This window comes from Castor canadensis, chromosome 13 (assembly GCF_047511655.1).
Source record: "Castor canadensis chromosome 13, mCasCan1.hap1v2, whole genome shotgun sequence".
Lineage (NCBI taxonomy): Eukaryota > Metazoa > Chordata > Mammalia > Rodentia > Castoridae > Castor > Castor canadensis.
Genome location: NC_133398.1, coordinates 64,791,032 through 64,811,727, shown reverse-complemented (window position 1 = coordinate 64,811,727; position 20,696 = coordinate 64,791,032). Strand labels below are relative to the sequence as shown.

At 41.1% G+C, this 20,696-nt stretch overlaps 1 protein-coding gene and 1 non-coding gene across 3 annotated transcripts in view; one reads left to right on the top strand and one right to left on the bottom strand.

Annotated features, from left to right (window-relative positions):
• Nucleotides 1-20,696, bottom strand: part of Gldc (glycine decarboxylase) — a 92,207-nt gene that overhangs the window by 6,711 nt on the left and 64,800 nt on the right. Inside the window, exons 16-22 of one of the 2 annotated variants that reach the window (XM_074051907.1) lie at nucleotides 17,784-17,859; nucleotides 12,478-12,603; nucleotides 10,890-11,039; nucleotides 9,368-9,480; nucleotides 8,154-8,295; nucleotides 5,674-5,785; nucleotides 195-224 (exon numbers count right to left, since the gene is read on the bottom strand). In XM_074051907.1, the coding sequence (XP_073908008.1) occupies nucleotides 195-224; nucleotides 5,674-5,785; nucleotides 8,154-8,295; nucleotides 9,368-9,480; nucleotides 10,890-11,039; nucleotides 12,478-12,603; nucleotides 17,784-17,859 (749 nt within the window). The remainder of the gene's footprint in view (nucleotides 1-194; nucleotides 225-5,673; nucleotides 5,786-8,153; nucleotides 8,296-9,367; nucleotides 9,481-10,889; nucleotides 11,040-12,477; nucleotides 12,604-17,783; nucleotides 17,860-20,696) is intronic. The other variant, XM_020153515.2, reaches the window with a different exon arrangement.
• On the top strand, nucleotides 225-354 carry LOC141415973 (small nucleolar RNA SNORA23). Its single transcript, XR_012440914.1, has one exon. It is a non-coding gene; the product is annotated as a small nucleolar RNA SNORA23 (small nucleolar RNA).

The following is a 20,696-nucleotide window of genomic DNA, read 5'->3' as shown; positions in this document are numbered from 1 at the left end:
CCATGTTAAAAATGAGGCTCAGATGTTATTTTCTAAATCCATACTCTATTGCAATCAAAACTATAGTGTAATTTCGGCATCTCTCTTTCTATTTGAGCCCTGGAAAGGGTGCAATTTAAACTTGGTGACTGTCTCGGGTCAGATTACAAAATGTTCATCTTTGTTTGCTGCTTTTAAGGGAAAAATATACAAACCTTCTATGGCATGTGGTGAGTCAGGACAATCTGAAATTGAAATTGTATAAACCAATCAGCAAATATCACAGAGCCAAAGTCACATGGGATCATAGTACTGGTCTAGTGTTGCTGTTAGACACATCTACCACTGGCCAGCCTCCAAATTCCTCACACAGAATTCTGGGAATATCAATCACTTACTGATTGATCAGTGTATGTTTTAATATTTACCAAGTGGCTGTTTACACGGGGTCTAACCAGGACTATAATGGAGACTACCAAGACCAAAGAGCACAAAAAAGAGGCAGGAGGGTGGGCTGATGAAAAACAAAATACAAGTGTCCTGGCTCTAAATTGGAACCACATCCTTCTAAGCGATGATTGTCTTTGGAGGCTGCAAACAACATGGGAATGTGCTGGGGAAAAAACAGGGCTTCTCAAAACCCTCCTGAGAGCAGAACTGGACCTTAAGCATCCAGCATCCTGAGAGGCTGCCAAGGAACATTGAGGCTGACTAGGTAATTACTTTGTAAAGCTTGAGTGGGCAATTGGAGCCCCTTTGAGCTCTTCAGTTGTAATCAAGGGACCATGACTAACAGGCTATTTCCCTGGGAAAAGGATCAGATACTCTGGACCCCAGGTCTCAGCAAGGTCACTCCTGGAAGGAGATGTGAGGGCCCAGCAGTCCCTGTCCACTTGCAAGTCAAGGGCCACATGGAAACTTCAGGAACAGGAATTTGCAGGAAGAGTTGAGTTTATCTAAGGTAAAAACTGGATAGGCAAATAAGAAACTAAAAGATTAATTAAACATTGGTATACTAACAAAGCCATCTACTCCTGCTGATAGGACCTCCATTCAGATCACATAGTGAGCTGAGCCTCCCATAAGATGAGACACCTGTGAAGTTTTAAAAATTCTTCCTTTAAAAATGTATCATCTTAAGCCAGGGACCTGTGGCTCATGCCTGTAATCCTAGTACTTGGGAGGCTGAGATTGGGAGGATCATAATTCAATGCCAACCTGAGCAAATAGCTCAAGAGACCTCATCTCCAAAATAACCCAAATCGAGATGGACTGGAGGTGTGGCCTCAAGTGGTAGAGCACCTGCTTTGTAAGCTGAAGTCCTGAATTTAAACCCTAGTCCCACCACCATCAACAACAAAAATGTATCATCTTAGCTGGGCATGGGTGGCACACACATGTGATCCCAACAATGGGATCATGGGAGGCTGAGAGAAAGATATCAACCTGGGCTACATGGCAAGACCGTGTCTGGGGGAAAAAAACAGTATCTTACTTGAGATAATTCTTTTCTTTTCTCCTGCTAACAGAATAAATACTGCTGCTGCTTCCCCCTCCCAGTATTTGCCTGTCACTTCCCGGCTTCAAAAAACTGTTAAACCTTGACAGTTTAACTGGCATTCAAATCTCTCAAAAAAGTGGCTCATAAAGGCAAACCTGGAGTTCATTAAAATGATTGCCTCACAGTCATCCATAATTCCAAAGCCTGATTTAGAACTGGTAAATATGATTAAGATGAATAACAGCCTTCTAATATTGCCTTTAGACACTTTGGAATACAATGTGTTTACTGGGAACATTTCTATTTTGAGCCCTCAGGAGGTACAGTGGGAGTTGTTTTTTAGGCCCTCAAATACTAAGTCTCAAATTACATAATGAATGTGTTTACCAGACCAGCATAAGACAATTTTTGATTTCATGAACTTTGGGATTGAGTAATAGTCTGTAAGCATCAATCTATTTCTGCTTGGGATGAGAAATACTACTTGTTATTTAGCTCTGGGATAAAATGTCAAAACAAATGGAAATTTCATCCATCTTTTTGTGCTACAAATTTCCCAAGACAGAGACAGTCTCTGCCTGAAGCCACCATGTAAATGCCAAGCACATGGTATACCTCTGCCTCTCTCCTGGGGTGCCAACCACCCCTATAAATGTCACAAAGTACCAGTAGTACAACAATAATATGATAATTTTAAAAAATAATAGAGGTCAAGAATGAAAAACAGGTCACGCTAAGCAGAGGGCACTAACACAAGGGCGAGAGTGAAAGAAGTAAAGAAGGTGAATATGGTTGACGTACTTCCTATACAAGAATGAGCACAGAATTTTTAAATCTGGTGAACTCATTATAAGAAGGGGACTAAGAAAGAAAAGAGAAAAATGGAGGGGATAAACCAATTCAGGATACAATACTTGTCAAAATGTCATAATGAAACTGTGTATAAAAATCTTAAACAAAAATGTCTTTTTTTAAAAAATGGAAGACAGAAAGTAAAATGGGTCCTTTCTGGACGTTGGTACCAGGGGGTGGGGGTAGAATATAAAGAAAGGGTGTAGGAGGGTGAATGTGATGGAAATATGTACTCATGTATGAAAATGGAAAAATGAGGCCTGTTGAAGCTATTCTAAAAATGGGGGTAGGGGGAATAAAGAAGAATGATGGAGGGGCAAATTTAATGAAGATGTTTTATAAGCACTTATGTAAATATTACAATGTACCCCCAGTACAACAATAATATGATAAAAATAAATAAAACTAAACTTTGCATTTTACAATTCTGTGAACATATTAAAAATCACTGAATTGTGCACTTTAAATTGGTGAACTGTATAGTCTGGTATATAAATTACATCTTAATAATGCTGTCAAACAAAATTAAATACGAAGAAGTTTGTATAAAATATGGAGAATTAACAATCAGGAAAAAACTTAGCATTAAGATCATTTATCATCCAATAAACTGACAACAATACTTTGGTTTTTTAACTTTTACTGTTTTTCAGTCTAATAGTCTGTCTTCAGTAGGCAATGGTCACTGTCCTATACTGTTAGTGTAAAAGAAATTAGCACAAAATCTCTGGGGAAAAAAGGAAGCTACATGCATCAAGAGCTTAAAGCATTCCTATCATCAGAGATAATAGTTTTTCTCTCTTAACTAACATAAAGAAACAATCAGAATTTTTTTACTCTAAGTGAAAGATCCTCACTGTGGCATTGTTATAAATGCAAGCGTCGGAGAAGACAGCTGTTGAATCATAGAGCTTCCAGACAATGGACTCAATGTTGCCAATGTCAAGAAATATTAAATGACATGGGAAAACACTCATAAAGTTAAAAAGTAGGATAAAAACTGTACCTATGATACGATATTTGTTTTGTTTTTGTTTTTAAGACAGGATCTCACTAGGTAGTTCAGGGTGGCCTTGAACTCCCAATTCTCAGTGCTAGGCAGGCACAACCACACCTGGCAATATGATCTCTATTGTATAAAAGAAAGATGTAAAGGAATACAGTGCAATGTTAATAGTTGGCTATTGTCTGATTGATGGAAGCATGAGTTATTTAATTTTTCTTCATTTTTTTTTATCTCCCTAAATTTCTGGGGTTTTTTGTTTTGTTTCATTTTGACACTATGAGGTATGAACTCGCAGTCTTGTGCTTACTAGGCAGGCACTCTACCACTTGAGCCACACCCCATTCCCCCAAATTTCTATGTTAAACAATACACAGCAGTTATATAACCAGACAGAAAAAATATTTAAGCTACTCTCTAGTGTGAATACACAAGCAGGATAGATTGCACAGCACAGGAGCTATATTTGAATTAATTAGTAGCTCTAGTGGCTTCTTTAATACCCACATCAGCAGTTGATTGTGTTGCTTAGAGACATATTGCCCACCACTTTCCTTTCTACACTCTGGGGAACATGCCTAATCAGGGCATCTGGTTATTTGGTTCTTTTCTATTTTCAAAATCCTAAATATCCCTTTGGATTCATATTTTTAAGATCAGACCAGCGTTTAAATTACAGATCACGGTTGTAAAAGTACACTCCCCCCTGGGCTAAAGGAAACAAGAGCCCAAGCAGAGCCTTGGGGCTATTGCCCAGGGTCTGGGAATGCTGGTGATGACTGCTCTCTGCGACACCCTCACAGTGGGCCCACAGCCATTGCTCCTTGTGTCTACCTGGCTCCTAGTTCCTACTCAGGGTGACATGGCTCCCTATCTACTGTTCTCTCAATTATAGCTCCAAATATACAGCCTTTTCCTTGGCAGCTTAAAATCACTGTCTTCATGTTTAAAAAGAGCACAAACTGCGTACTATTGAAGCAGCCCCACCAAACTTCCCCAAAACGTATAAGCTCCCTTCTCCTTCCCAACCTCTGTCTACGACCCTGCCCATTTCCATTTTGTCTGGAATCTGCGTCACTCTGACCCAAACTACTTTCAATGGCTACCAAAGTCTTCCTAATTGTTGAAGATAAAGGTTCTTTTAATTAAAATTCACAAAATCACACATCAATAAAGCTGGGGGAAAATATAAATACATAAAATAAAATCAGCCCCTCAGTCTCCACAGTCTGCCTCCCTTGTTATGCAACACCACCTGCATGTGTCTGTCTCCTGACTGCAGGTGAGAGGCCAGGTGTGGGCGCTGGAGAAATGAAGCAGACTTGGTCCCGCCCCCCTGACATCTGACAATACTGGGGAAACAGTTGCTCAGGGGGGAAGAGAGCTAAAAGGAGGGCGTGGCTCTCTCCATCAGGAACAGGAGGCTTCTTGGAGTAGGTGGAGCCAGAACAAAAGCAGGAAGGAGGGCGGGATATTCCACAGAGAGGAACTGTGACAAAGGCTGCCTCAGACATGCACAGCCTGCTCACCAGCTGCAAGTGTTTTGCTCTCATTTCTCAATACTGTTTCCTTGGGTCCTTTTCCAACACTCTGCTATTGGATTCTGTGACAGTAGTCAAAATCTCTTGTTTTATGACTTTGTTCCCTCACTCTTTTATCTCTCTACCTAAAATCTCTCTTCACACTGAACTAATTAGTAATTATGTCCAACTGATTTTAATTCTAACCACATGTGAATTCATGTGCCACTCCCAATGATTTTTCACTCTCTTAATCCTGTCACCCCCTGCTTGAAAACCTTAAATGAGTGTATTCTGGCTCAAGAGAAAAGTTTCAAAGAGTAAAGAGCCTTCCAAGATCTTCAAGGCTCCAGGCTCCCTTTCTAACCTCAACTCCTTGGTTCCCTCTCCTCCTATCCCACCCTTTAATTCACTAATACTTAACCTATCTAGGCAGCTCCTTCTACCCAGACTTGCTCCTCCATCTTACCTGCTACTTTTCCTTCCAGGCTCAAATAGCTGCCTCCAGAAGGCTCTTTCAGTTCTACATTGCCTCTCTGTCCAGTCTGAACTGCTCCACTGTTTTGGGGCATCCTTCTCGTAGTTGTGAGCCATCAGTTCATGTTATTTATGGCTACATCTCTCTGTCCTTGTTGAACTGAGCTGTGTAGACAGTGTCGAACTGCATACAGTGATACTATTGACTAAACTGAAGTTATTTTCAAGAACTCTATACCTTTCTCTGGTCTTTCCTAAGGAATAGAAGACTCCCTAGGTCAAACTTAGTTTGGTCAAGGAAAGAAAAAAAAAAAAAAAAACCAACACAAGTTGATACTTGCCTCTTGCACCCCTAAAAAGGACTCTGTAGTGTTTTTCTAAACGCTTGGCCATGTAGTTAGCATTTAATATGGCAATTTCCGTGGCCTGTTTAAGGCCTTTGCCTCCCATCATCTGAAACAAAGAGAAAAAGACCATCAATCATTGAAAACGTAAACACAACAGCCAAGAGACCAACCAGACACCCCCAGATAAATCCCACCCAATAAAAGATGTCAGCCAACCATAACTGTGGATTATGATGAATAGAAAATCCTATAAAGGATATCTGTCAGTCTTCTTAAGCCTGGAATAATTTTTGGTTTTCTCCTTCAAGTACTAATTTTATTATTATTTTTTTAAATCATAGTAACAAAACCTACAATAGGGCAAAGTTGACTATCTGAAGACAAGACAATTAATGTTCTTAGGTTTCAGATGTTTAGGATGTTTTTCTGATTGTTTACTTGAGTTAGAGATATTTTGATAATTGCCAGGAATCCGATGAGATCTTGGTCAAAATCCATAGGATCAATTATGTATGGTTTGTACTTTTATTGTCCATGGTGTAGGCCATTTGTGGCTAAAACTTCCAGGTACAACATTAGCTTATTCTGGTAGTGAATGAGTCCCTGCAATCATATGGGGGTAACATCACTAGAAAAGAGCTTAAAATCAAAATGACACCAATTTTTATTGCCAAGGGACCTCGTATATGATGGAGGCTCAATATATATTAAATGTATAATTACATAAAACAACAGCGGTACCAAAGTACCAAAGTCCAAAGTAAGAAGAGGACACATGCCCTACCCCAGGCTACTCAAGGAAGAGTTCCTAGAGTAGAAGTTAGAACTTAACTGGAAATGGATAGAATTTAGATAGGCAAAGGGAAATGGGAGAGCACTCCAACTGAGAAGAATGACAAAAGCCAGAGTGCAGAAGGCACAAAATTGTCACCTGGGAGTCTCTGTAAAACAAGGTGAACGAACTATGAGTACATTTTCTAAGCCTCAAACCTTCACTAGGAAGGACGTGGACTTGATTCAACCAACCATCACCAACATCTTTCAAAATGCTAACAGCTCCAAGCCCAACTCCACATATGAATTTTGTTCGCTCTGGGATGGGGCCAAGGCATATGCTAGTGAGAACAAGCAGCAAAGGGAAGAGGAAGCCAGGAGAGGCTTGTGGGCCTTTAGTGTGGATGAGTCTAGCAGTCCTGTGGGAGTACCCAAGACAGATCATGCCAGGGAGAGAAGAGGCTCATGCTAGAGTCTAGAGGATCAGTAACAACAGCCTGAAATAAGAGAAGGCCCAAGGTCAGAAAGCTAGCTTAAACACTACTTTATTTACTTAATTTTTAAACTAAGGCTGTGTCTGCTTTTCCAGGCACATGGCCAAACCAGCCTAGAGGCATTTATTTTCTATATGTGGGAAATCATCTCCAAACCAAATATATCCATACAAAATATTCCAGATTTACAGAATCCAGGGATCAAAGGGAAATAGCAATTTGATTTCTGTTTGTAAAGAATCAGACCTTTATTCTGATTGTTGTTACTGCTATTTGCAAAACAAGTTGAGTATCATTTTAAACAGCAGGTTCTGGTCCCCGAGGTACAGAACGGTTACTCCAGCTCCCAAGAAGCTTTTCATTAAGAATGATAAATGCCACACTGTTCAAGTATAACAACTAATCTCACAGAGTCACCCAGCATGATTTGTATAGCTCAGTTTTGGGATTTTGTCTTAACAGCAGCCACCCTTCCTTTAACAAGGGCCACTGGTTAGGGGAGGTTACTCTAATTAGTAGCTAAATAAGTGGTCATATCCACAGGCTTAACAGTCCAGAAGGTAGGCAGACCAGTTGGAGCAAGAGCTATATAAAATACACTCTGAACTTGGTGTTTTTTTGGAGAAAGACAAAGGAAGGAAGCCTACTTCCTCACAAAGCCTAATTACCCAAGAATGCAGTTCCACAAGACCTAAAGGGCACAGAGCTTTCAGAAACCACCATATACATAAATTTTTACTACTTTTCATCTTATCCTCCAAGCTGCCAGGAAATATAAAGTGCAGTGAGGTATATTCCTAGAATTTATCCCAAGATCTCAATGAAGTGTCATAATTAGTATGTGTACTGCTTTTCACTTGCAAAGAGCTGTGTAAATCCTACAGGAAACCAAATGACATGGCCAGAACATCCACATGACTCATGGAACTTAACCATGTCTGGAAAAACACATCTGGTGCATCAGTTTCTCTGATGTTAAACCCACTACGAGAACCCAAAGAAAACAGCGTAACAAACAAGAGACGAAATGAATTTTAGCTAATCTCTTTAGATAGGGTTGGTCCACCCACATCATCAGAAGTGTTCATTAAGTCACATCTCGAATCATAGATTTCTTCATTTTTAACCCAAGAAAAACATCTGCAGTTTCAGTTCCCCAGTCACACATCACATCCTCTGACAACTCCACGTGTTCTCAGGTCTCACCTTAATATAAGCCCATGAAATGGGCAAGATGGAACTGGATCCCCATGGGGCTGCACTGATGGTCCCCACAGGCAGGGTGTCCTCATTCAGCTTTATTGAAATGATGGGATGATTGGGCAGAAAGGGCGCAAGATGCTTCTTCCTGTATTTTTTTTTCCAAACACACATTCAGAAAATTACAGTTGAACCAAACAGGCAAATTCTAGGCCCTCTGTCAGGAAAACCTATTCTTAGCAGAGGAACTTTAACCTGCTTAGAGACAGATAACAAGGAAGAAACCAAGGAATGGTTCCTTCCTTCCATGTCCATCAGCATCGAGGCAGCTTGCCCAAGAACTGTACTGGCAGGGGCAAGCAGCTGTGGAATGGAATAAAGAACGATGTGCTCATCAAGACATGGGGACATCCCACCCCAACACCCTTCCTCACAGCTCCCCTCCAAGGTGTCTGTAGGGTATAGAGGATGCTGGTGAGAAGATGCCCCAAGGTGCTGCCCCATGAAAGCCACCTTGGGGTCACCATCTACTACCCCCCTTCCTTAGGTGACCCATTCACTATGAATAACACTAATAAAGGAGAAAAGCAAGGAAGCCAACCCCTGCAATTTTGACAATCAGTCCCTTTGGCACAGTTTTGGAAGACAGAAGATGCTCCAAAAATGGCTGCTCTCATTACAGTGCAAAAGCTATCAGCAGAAAAGAACTATTCCTTCAGTCATATTGTGACTTCATCCAAGTATTTCTAGTAATAAGGTTTGTTTCCTTCTTATCTCAGATGTAATAAGAATTAAGGCTCTAAAGTTTTCAATGACTTTCATCCAATTCACTTTCAACATAAACATTAACTGATTAAAAAGAGAGAGAAAAGAGAAACAAAAGCTTCTTGGAAATCTAGGTTCCAGTTTCAAGGACACTTCCAGGTGCCAATATACAATCTCACCCCTAATTCTCAAGTTAAGTTCCCTTTTCATTACTCTGTTAATAAAACTGCTCTGTCTACATACAGCTGGGAGCTCAGAGAGGCCAATGAACACTAAGGTTTTTAAAATTTAATTATACTTTTCTTTAGACATACCCTAAAAACACTCCTTTCCTAGCACCTCACTCAGCCCCTGCAAGTGCCCTATCCTTGACACTTAAACACTTTCATGAGAACAGTGAGTTTGGGGCCATTCTGTCTCCAAAGCCATCCTGAAATCAGCAGTCCAGAACTCACACTCCAATGGGCCCCATTCCAGGGCCACCTCCTCCATGAGGAATGCAGAAGGTCTTGTGAAGATTTAGGTGCGAAACATCGGACCCAAAGTCTCCAGGACGACAGATTCCCACCTACCCAAACAAAAAAGCCAAAAGTAAATACTTTGCTTTGCAGGGCTGTCTGGATAGAAGGCCATGGCCATTTGGTGCTCTTCCCCCTAGAGGAAACAAAGGCATAGAAATGGTGTTCACAGAAACGGTCTCCATCCAGGCCCAGTTCTGCAGTCAAAATCTGGCATCCCATAGGCAGAGGAGCTGTGGTTTCTATGGAAACAGCAACTGACCATTTAACCCAATGCAGATTTCAAAATACAGATTTGAATAGTCTATTCCTAATTACTATCCCAAGAGGGAGGGTAAACCAAGACAGTACCTCCTTGCTACTGAAACAGGAAATTATTACCCCAGCAACTGTACATTCCCCTGCATGCTCAGCTCTGGGAATGGACACTTGGACACACTACATAAGATCCTGGAGGACACTAAACAGGGGGAAGGAGCCAGGCTGGCAGTTTTCCTGAGATAATACAGATATCAGCCACAACATCCAACTGGTGTTTGGCATTAGGGCTAATTTTGATTGTGGTCAAAGATACATTTGCTTTATGATAGTGAAGCAGAAGACAATCCCTGAACTACATTTTTGAAAGAGTCAGACAGAAGCAAAGAAAAGCAGAAAGAGTGTGAAATGATTTAAAAGAAGAAAAAGAGAAGAAGCCACCAAGAAGCTGAGAAGACTCTCAAGGAGACTGTAAGACTCCTCTCCTCCAGTGGCTTTCCCAGTCTCCAAGTAGTCAGGATTGGGCCCCCTGAGTCCCTGTTTTACAGTTGATTAAGATGAAAGTAAAGTGGATTGTCTAAGGCCATGGAAGATCAATAACACCAGTGGCCAGACTTGGGTTTAAACTTGTAGTCAGCAGACTTTCTTCCCTATCAGGGAAGTACCCCAGAAGGATGACACTCTGAGACAATCTAAGGTCATTCAGCTCACCCCCACTTCTTTTCAACCTTTTTACCTCCTTGGCAGCAACCTCTATCGCCTCTCCTAGGATCCATAATCTCAGTGAAATTGGGGTGCTTTGTAGGAAACTAGCAATAAAGAAAGTAAGCCTTGGGCTAAGGATGAAGTTCAGCGGCACAGTGCTTACCTAGCATGTGCAAAGCCCTGGGTTTTATCCTCAACACTGAAGAAAGAAGGAAGGGAGGGAAGAAGTAAGGAGAGGAGGGAAACAGGAAGGGAGGGAGGAATGAAGGAAGGAAGGAATGAAGGAAAGAAGGAAGGAAAGAAGGAAATCAGCCTTACTTCTGCTTAGTTCTGATTTCAGTGTTTATTTTTTAACAGGACTCTCAAGAAGCCAGAGGTGAAATTTTGTGTGTGTGTGTGTGTGTGTGTGTGTGTGTTGGGCATCAAACCTAAGGCCTTGTGAATTTAAATCTATTTTTTCACTGTGAACTAAGGGAGCCCCTCTCAGGGTCCACACCTGAGCATTCATATTTGCCCCGTCGAGGTAGACCTGTCCTCCATGTTGGTGGATCAGAGTGCACACATCACTGATGTTCTCTTCAAACACTCCATTGGTAGATGGGTATGTGATCATGATGGCAGCCAGGTTCTCCTTGTGTTTATCAACCTGTGTGAAGAAGAGAAGACAAAGGGAGTAAACATTTCCTTCTTGGCCAAACCCTGCCTTTTTATTTTAAAGGATTAAGAAAGATGAAATCTTGGTCTTTGTATTCTTAGCACTGCTCAAAGTATGACAATAGTAATAAACTCCCTCATAAATTATTCTAAAGAAATAGAAAGATCCTCTCAAGCAAAGACACTATGGTCAAGAACAAAAGACTGTTCAAAATATTCTTGAGTATTTTGGGCCCAACTCTCTATAAGGTAAAACTTTTGGTTCAAATCCTCCCAATAATTATTTCAAGTTTTTCCAGTTCTACAATGTCTGCTCTCCAGTGACTCTCTACTCATTCTGTTATACCAATCCTTACCCCTCTTTCCTTCAGAGTCTCTTGAAATTGCAGTTCCCATAAGAAGTGTTACTGCTTTGATTAAAATCACCCTTTTTCTTTAAGGCAAGTGTATATAAAAGTAGCTCATTTCTGGTTTTTTGTTTTTAAATTTTTTTCTGGCCAGAAAGTGAGAGCAGGGGCATGTGGAAATGGGAGGAAAATAAAGTCATATTTTATATTTAAGAGATTTAATAATTATAACTACTGGCTCAGAATATTTGTTGGAAAAAACTTTGTCTGCCAATGGAAGGGTGGAGGTGTATGGAAGAGAGGAGCGGTGTTGTGCATTTCACCTTCCCTTTTCCCTCTGAAGGCAGTTACATGGGGTTCCCAGTCTCAGTGTCTAATAACCCTGACAAAATCACATTGCTATTCCACTGATTTCCTTCCCTCTTAAAATACAGCCTCCAGTCCACTGGTGGAAAGCAGATACGGTTGCTAAGCAACCTCTTCCTGGAGGTTGGGAGGTTGGGAGTGGGGGTTGGTGTTGGAAGAAACAGTGGAATGTTGCCTGGAATTCAGCACAGTATGGCTGGGATAGTCCCAAACATTTGCAAAATCTACATTTCTACTTTAATTTCCAACACAAAGACTAAGTATAACTGCAACTGCCAGTTTGATTATTAATGGGAAGAGATCAGGAAAGGGGGTAAGGTTGGGCAGAAAGACGGAGGCAGGCCAGCCCTGCAAGGAATATTCATACTACTGCCATGAATAATTCATCCAGTGCCTTACACAGACATGAATAAGAGGATGGGAATTTCAGTTTAAATGACCTTCTCCCTGTTGGTGAAGAGTGGGGTAGAGTAGATATGGTCAGTTTTACTTGGGACCAAAAATATAACTGTTGCTTTTTATTTTTCTCTCTTTCCTTATAGACACTGTTAAATTTTTCAATATTATACCATTTTTCCCCAGACCCATTCAGAGGAGGAACTGTAGTCTTTTCATTAGAATGCAAGAGAAGATAATGTTTACAAAGTCCATCATCCCTGTTCCCATTGCCTCTTCCTACCACAGACTTTTCCCAGCTCTCAAAAGGAAGGTGAGTACCATGGCCTTGAGGTGAGCTGCATCAATATTCCCATATTTATCCACCTCCACAGGCTCAATCTTCATGCCTGCCATGTGGGCACTTGCAGGATTGGTTCCATGTGCTGATTTCGGAATGAGGCAAACCTTGGGAATGGAAAGAAAGGGAGCAAGGAAGAAAAAGAAAGAATTGTTAGGTTATTAATGACAGAAAAGTCACATAACATGCTTGCAGCACAAATTAAATAGGCACCACATGCTTCTATTCAAGCTGTTCACTATATCTTGAAACCTACTACGATTATTGTTGCTATTGCCAAACTATGTCCACAGAGAACTTTCCATGTGAATCCCCAAATATTGTTCCCTAAGTGTCTTCCCTTGTCCTAGTACACTAAAAGTAGGCCTGTGCTCATTTAAACTTTGTCTCAAGTATAACATATGGGAAACACCTTATAAGAAAATAAGATTAAAAGTTAAAGTGTAGAATTCAAACACCCACATCACATCTTTAGTGCTGCTCTTGGCTCTTCCAGGACAGATGATAATGACAGACATAATCTATGGCCTCCCAGTGCCAACATACCAACTGTGTCTGCCAACATCCACTGGATGCTTACTCTGCTCTGAATTGTGGGCTGCCAGGAAGCTCATAAACTTTGCAAGAAAAATAATCAATGCCTTCACCTTGTGCTCACGTGACTCACTCCCTGATAACACTGACACATGTAGAAATGAATGGCTAGTGCACAGGAGTACAGCTGGAAACTGAACAAAATAGTGTGTAGCTTTAAGCTGAAGAAATCAAGGGAGAGATCCAAAGAGAGCTACAGCCTCAGTTATAGTTTAAAGATATACTAGATTGGTAGTTTTGTTTGCTCTTCAGTGCTGGGTATTAAACCCAGCATCCTGCACAAGCTGGACACTGAGCTACATCCCTAGCCCCTGCGTGGTACTTTTTTAGGTATTTGGTGGGTGAAATGTTAGGATTCCCAGATTCATATGATGCAGACAAACATACATGCTCTTACAGATCTGAGAAGCTGTAACAGGGAAGGACAGCAAAGTTTCGCCTGACAGAATACAGGAAGAAAAAGTAATGCTTACCCTAAAAATTACCCTATGTCTTTTTATCCCAGAGACAATATTACACCCCTTTCAGGAGAAATGTACAGGCATTACAAAAATGGGCTTATAAAGAAAAACATAGCTTCCAGCTGTTTCCTCAACAACAGCAAAATAGTCTATTTAGGAAAAATTAATGTGCACAAAAAGAGAACTTTAGCCAAAGACAAAATGGAATTACTTTGCCACTCTTCTGCTGACAGAAGGTTTGTGCCTCTTTTGAGGTCTATGCCAGTTATGCTATGTTGGACTCAAATCCTTTTTTCTTGTTTAAATGCTTCCCTTTTGTAGTCAAACATTTTTCTTTAATTTCTTAGGACCAAAGCTGGAGTCACTGTCCTCTCTTACAAGATATTTTTATTCTATGAAAGGATCACCGGATGAAAGGATCCCTTCAGGGCAGAATATATATTTCTAAAGGAAAGGGAAAATATTAAAAATGAATATAACTTATTTGTTAAAGGCCAAAAGAATTCATACCAGGGAAGTTCTACTGAAACAAAAACATCCCACCTGAAAATGTCAACCATTCTGTGGTAGGTTGAATAATGGATCCCCAAAGATACTCATGTCTTAATCCTAGGCTGTTACCTTCTATAGCAGAAGGGACTCTGTGGATATAAGTAAGTTTAGGAAGGGTCTTGAGATGGGAAGATTATTCTGGATTTTATGCTAGGTCCTAAACTTATTCAAAAGTATCTGTATCAGAGGGTGACTGACCTACAGAAGAAGATGTAATGGTTGAAGCAAGAAACTGAAGTGATTGCAGGAAGAGGACCTGAGCCAGGAATGCAAGTGGCCTCCAGAAACTAGGACAAGTAAGAAAACAATTCCTCCCCAGGCAACTCCAGAAGAAACCAGTCCTGCCTACACCATTAAACCATTTTGTCCTCTGTAATTGTATGTTGTCTTCAGCCACTAAGTTTATAGTAATTTGTTACAGCAGCCATAGGAAACTAATACATATCCTGGTATAGAGCAGAGAGTAGTGGAAAGAGAAACAGTCACAGTGGTGTTGTCAGTGACTCATTTATATGCTGCTTTTAAGACATTTTATGTTTCTATGTGGATTTAAGGGGCTTAAATTATCTTTCACAATGTTAATTTTTCCTCACTTTAAAATCACAGTGTTATGAGGTACATGGAAGTAACAGGACCCAGATTTGACGTTTTGATTTGTCCAAAGTGATCCAGCTTTTAGTGCATTTTTGCCCATTTGGGTAGATGCTATGTTTTCCTAATTTCCAGGGAATCTGGCATAGGTTGGACAGAGATCATCCTTAAGATCTGCTTAATAATGGAAGTATTAAGGAGGAGCACTCCTGGGCTGGTGGAGTGATTCAAGTGGTAAGGCACATGCCTGCCTAGCAAGTGTGAAGCCCTGAGTTCAAACCCCAGTACCACCAAAAAAGGAAGAGTACACTTGTACAGATGAGGTTTTGCCATGGATAGAATCCAATAATTTGGCAATCCACAACTTTGCCTCAGGCAGTTGGAAAGCTAAGACTATTCTGATATATTACACACACACACACACACACACACACACACACACATGCAGGGATCAATGTTATCCCTTTCTATAGAAAATTCATTCTGATCAGCAAACATGGAGTTAGTATTTGACTAGCAAATTGGTAATAGTTGTAAAGTATTAAGGACTGACACATGGTAATTGCTATTTGAACTTTTATTAGATAATTTTGTATTTTCCCAAATTAAACCAGTAAAAGAAATTGATCATTCCATTTTAGGAACCTCTAAAATTTAACCTAAGAGAAAATGTGAAAATAACTTCTGAAAAGCAGCTTGAAAGAAGAGAACCATCAGGGGCCCAAGGCAGTTCTATAGCACATGATCTCACCCATACTACTTTTCAAGGAAAAAAGATATATTTTACTGGATTCCATTAGAGCCTATTGTGTGGGAGCAGCTGCTTCAGACATCATTGATGTGGAAAAATCTTCCCTGATTATTTGAATAATAAGTCATTTTCTTCTCTAAATTGGCTTTAATTAAAATCTTTGGTTCAGAGGATACCAACATTTCCAGGCTCGTGGGTTTTGTATTTTATAAGCTCAGTGGCTGGGTGGTCTTCCCTGCCTCCTCTCCTTCTCCATCCTTCAGAATTGAATGGCCTCTAGTGACACTTCTGTGATAGCAGTATGGACAATGGTACCAGAAGAAATAACATGCACAAGGGGATGAGAAGAGAAGGAAGAACAAGAAAACACAGAGAAAGAGAATAGGAACATGTGAATAAATGAATTAAAAAAAAAAGAATAGGAGTGAGAAAGAATAGAGTCATGGAAGAGCACTGCCCAGGCCATTTCAAAGATCCCTCATTTTCCTTGACCTTTCTGGCTTGGTCCATAATTCCTAGACCTCCATAGCTACTTCCTGGCATCAGACTGGAAAATTGGGCAATTATTAAGGTGTATAAAACATCACAGTGTGGAAAGAACCTGGATTCTAGCTAGTCTTGTATCATTAGTTATAGGCCTTCCACAAATACGGCCAACATGGACCTCAGTGGCCTCTCTGTCAGGCAATGGGAAAACAATGTGAATGACACTGGAAAATCTGTTCCCTTTCCAGGACACTCAGCATCCCTGGTGAAACAGGGTAATAATAAGGAGCTTCAAGGGCTACATCAGTACTTGGATACCATGAAGGAAAAACAGAAAAGGGTCATCGGGTATCCCCCTCACTGAAAACTACAGGTCCTGTGTCTCCTTTCTGATTCCATGAGGGTGTTGAGCCTCTGAGGTACCAAGAATATGTACAGGTCTAAACTAACCCTCTCTTAAAAAACTAAGAATTCAAAAACATTTAAAAACTAGACTGAAAAAACCTACGTTGGAATGCCAGGATCTGCATTTATCTGGTCTATCATTTTGTTCTCTTTCTGCCTGCCTGGCACACATTCCCTGCATACGGCCAGGGTCAGCACCTTACTACTGAATCACAAATGGCTTGTTTTTCAAAGATCTTTAAAAATCATTTCTAATGCCATGTATGGTAGTGTATACCTGTCATCCCAGCACACCTGTGAGTTCCAGGCCAGGCTGGGCTACATAGCAAGATCCAGTCTCAAATATTTTTTTAATTAAATAAATCAATAGAAAAAAAATCTATTCAATTTCTAACCAGGACCAAGGTCTGGGAAGATATCCCTATAGAATCAGGATGGATAAGAAAGGAGAGAGAAAATCTCATTCCTTTCCCCTTTTTTTTGAGGGAAAGTAAAACAGTTTCAAAATTCTTCATTGCAAAACCCAAGCACTGGCTAGAAACAATCTTTCAGTTTTAATAAAACCGGGAATGAACTAACATTAGGCCACCACCCATTCAACACCACTTACATGGGCAGCCAGAACCATCCTTCATCCTTTTCTGGAACTCTCCTGAGGTGGGAAGAGGCTTTTCCCTGCTCCTGACTCCTACCCTGTTCTCCCTCTAAGAACTTCAACTTCACAGTTCGATAAAAACCCTACCATAGCACTGGTCACTAAAATGAAGGAACAAGGAACATGTGCCTTCTATGGCCACAACTTGAGGCCTGCATTAAAACAAAGGGCTGTTCCTGGAGATTGGTGCCCATTAGCACCTCCTGGGCCCCACAAAGGCCTCCAAGAGGCAACTTGGATCCTGGAGTCTAAACTCATACACAAACTCCACTCCTGCCTTTGTTTTTGTTGTTACTGCTTAGCGCTGAGGATCATCTAATGGGAAATTTATTTATTCAATAAATATTTTTTGAGCATACCTAAGATCAGAACTGTACTTAGGCACAGTAGGGGTTATAGAAGAATTAATGCAATCTCTGCCTTTCATCCAGCCCCAGGGACAGAGCTGAGCCAAGAAGAAGGCTTGCAATGGTCACATTCCTGCTTCTCCCCCACTCCCCTCACCCCACTCCCTTGAGAGGACAGAGCTCCAGCCAACTGGCTAACATAAAAGTTATGTGCTGGGTTTGCACAAAAACCTCTTATCTCTGAATGTTTTCCCTTAAAATAGTTAAGTGGGATGTCTTGGAGGTGAGGGCCATAACAGCCAGTCCACAGAAATTTGTTTCTTGATTTTATGTTCCCAAATGCTTCCAAGAAGGCTGGGAGGGTGTATCCCATGGAAGAAAAGGGACCTGAAAGCTGAGCCTGCTGCCACCCCATGGTTAGCAAGTGCCACTTGTCCATCCTCACCGTTCTGTGCCTCTCTCCTTTCTGGTCTAAGTATGCTCGGATAGTGGCCAATCCAGCATATTCCCCCTGGGCTCCGCTGCAAAGACAAGAAGAAAAGGATCAGAGCTTTGGTTTCTTGGCTTCCATTTACTCATTTAATATTTACTGAGCACTGGACACGTGTTCAGCAGCGCATAAAAACAGTCACATTCCCAGACACTGGGGAAAGCTCATCTGGGATCTCTGCATGAGCTGAAAGGTCTCGAACAACCAAAACAGCTTTCCGTCTGGCACTGATACTCACCCACTCCTACCCAAAGACGGACCTTTCAGCTCAGGACAATGCATTGATAAAACCTTTTTTTATTATGGAAAATTTCAAATTCTACCAAAACAGGGAGAAAATATAAGAAACCATCATGTACCTATCACCTAGATTCAACAAGTATCAGATTATGGTCTACAATATTCCTCATTAATGCCTTCGTGCTGAGCTAGATCATTTTGAAGCAAACCTCAGGCATCGTATTTTACCAACTCAATCTTCAGGGTGTAGCTTTCAAAGGTAAGAATTATTTTTAAAAATATAACTGCATCACACCTCGAATAAGAAGGCATAATTTATCAGATAGTAGGTCAGGGTACTCTCAAAGGAACTGTGTGCTTTGCAAGTGGCACTGTCCTGTCAGTCTGGGTTGGCTTTCCCAGGCCCCACATGCAGATAGTTGCTGGAAGCTGCCAGGCTCATTTCAACACCCCTTGCAGGCACCACTTTAGAGCATTCTTAGTGACTAACATTCCTGTGAGCAAAGCTGAGTCAGCTGCAGAATGGATTTAATGTCCCCAGTACCCCATGCAGGAAGGAAAGGGAAATGAGTAATAGGGTTTTTTGGTCTCAAAGTACAAATGTCCTTCATTCCACACTCCCTTGAGATTATATACCATAGTCTCCCTTTTGCACCTTGAGAAACTGAGATCTCAACAGTGGCATATGGAACTTCCGTATGAAGTTGACCTGTCTCAAAGAGCCTCATGCTCCCTTTGGAAGCACAGTGGCCCCTCTGAGCACTCTGGCTCCCCAAGGATTGACAGTCATAATAGCAATCACTGATTTTCTTTCATAGACCCTCATCTGCTTGATTGAACTGGAAGGTTTAACTAAAAGAAAAGGTAGAAGGAAGGAAAGAAGGGAGGAAGGGAGGAGAGGAAGAAAGAGAGGGAAGCCTGCCCTTCAAGACCCAAGACACCCAGCTCCTCATCCTTGTGATGAGTCTGCTTTACCTCTCCCTGCTGCCTTCCAAGGAGAAAAGCAAAGGCTGCTCTTGGATTTTAAAAACAAGTAAAACAGAAGTGCTAGCACATGTAGTGCTTTTTGTTTTGAGAATAAGAAAATGAATACAGCACACTTCAGCAAACCACTGCCATCACAAGTTATATAGTCTCCCTGTACCTCTATTAAAGGGGGCTAAAACTCTACCCATCTTAAAGGGTACAATGCTGAGTAGTGAGACAGTCACTGTAAAGTGCTTCTCATCCCACCTACCCATTCTGCAACTAGCTCCAGTTCTCCGCAAAGTCTTCCCAAAAGCCACTAAACCAGCTCTTTCCCAAGGCCCACAAACCCCCATGTGACTTGCGGCCTGCCTACACCCAGGTTTTCTACCATTCTCCAGCCATCCAAGCCTTCCTTCTTCCTTGAAACATATCAAGCCAATTCCTACACTGAGCTTTGCCCCAGATGTTCTTTCTGCTGGAAAAGTTCCTCCTGGAGATTCCTGTATGTCTGACTTCTTTTCAGTATTTAGGACTCAACTCCAATGCAGCTTCCCCACAGAGACTTTCCCTGAAGGCAAGGATCTGCTTTGTTCACAATTGTATTCTCTAGCCAAGAATGCTGACATAAAGGTTGTTTAATAAATCCTGAATGAATGAAGGGTCCTCTGCCTCCCACAAACTCTCATAGCATCTTATTCCACATGGTCATCTGGTAAAATCAAACTATGCACGTACTCTACATGGAAAATTATTATGAAGCTCATACTTTGCATGCCTGCCTCATCTTAATCAGAGTGTAAACCGTGAAAGTAGGACCTAGGGAATAGGACTTCTGTACATTCTCCCACAGGGAAAATATAATACTGTACTTACTCTGCATGTAGTGACTCTATAATAAATATTTAGGAAATTGTTCAAATTGAATTTCAGACTTCAGACCAGGCAATTAACATGAATGCGATCCTTTCCTCTATAGTAAGAGACTTCAACAAATGTATTTCATATTTACCCTGTGTTGTTTCATTGCAAAGCCAATCAAAGTATAGAGTAGGAATGCAAGAAGAGACTGTATGGAACTATAAGCCAGAAATCCAAGAGGAAGGGAATATGCTGAAGACTTCATCAGAAATATTGGAGGGTTTTGCCTTAGATACTCTTAACATAGTTATGTCTCAACTCAAAAAGCGTAAATATGTTCAACTGCCACACAAGTGTTACTACTAGGAAATTATTAAAATCGAGGGAATTATTAGTGCCACCTGGTGGTGGAAAAGTATTATGAAGCTGGTACTAGTGGCTTACACCTAGAGTCCCAGCTAATTGGAAGGCTGACTTCAGGAGAATCATTTGAGGCCAACCCAGGGAAACAGTTCACAAGACCCTACCTCCAAAATAACCAGAACAAACTGTATGTACTGAAGATGTGACTCAAGCAGTAGAGCACCTACTTTGCAAGTGTGAAGCCTTGGGTTCAAACCCCAGTTCCACCAAAAGTAAAAAAAAAAGGTACTATGAAAAATAACTGCTTATCTGCATAACCTCAGTGGAGAGAATATAGAGGGGAAGTCTAGATGGTGGCTTTCTTCTATTTAGAGTAAAGGAGAAGTTATCTGGAGCTTCAGGGCCAACCCTAGGGATGACAATGCCAAAGGATGGGGA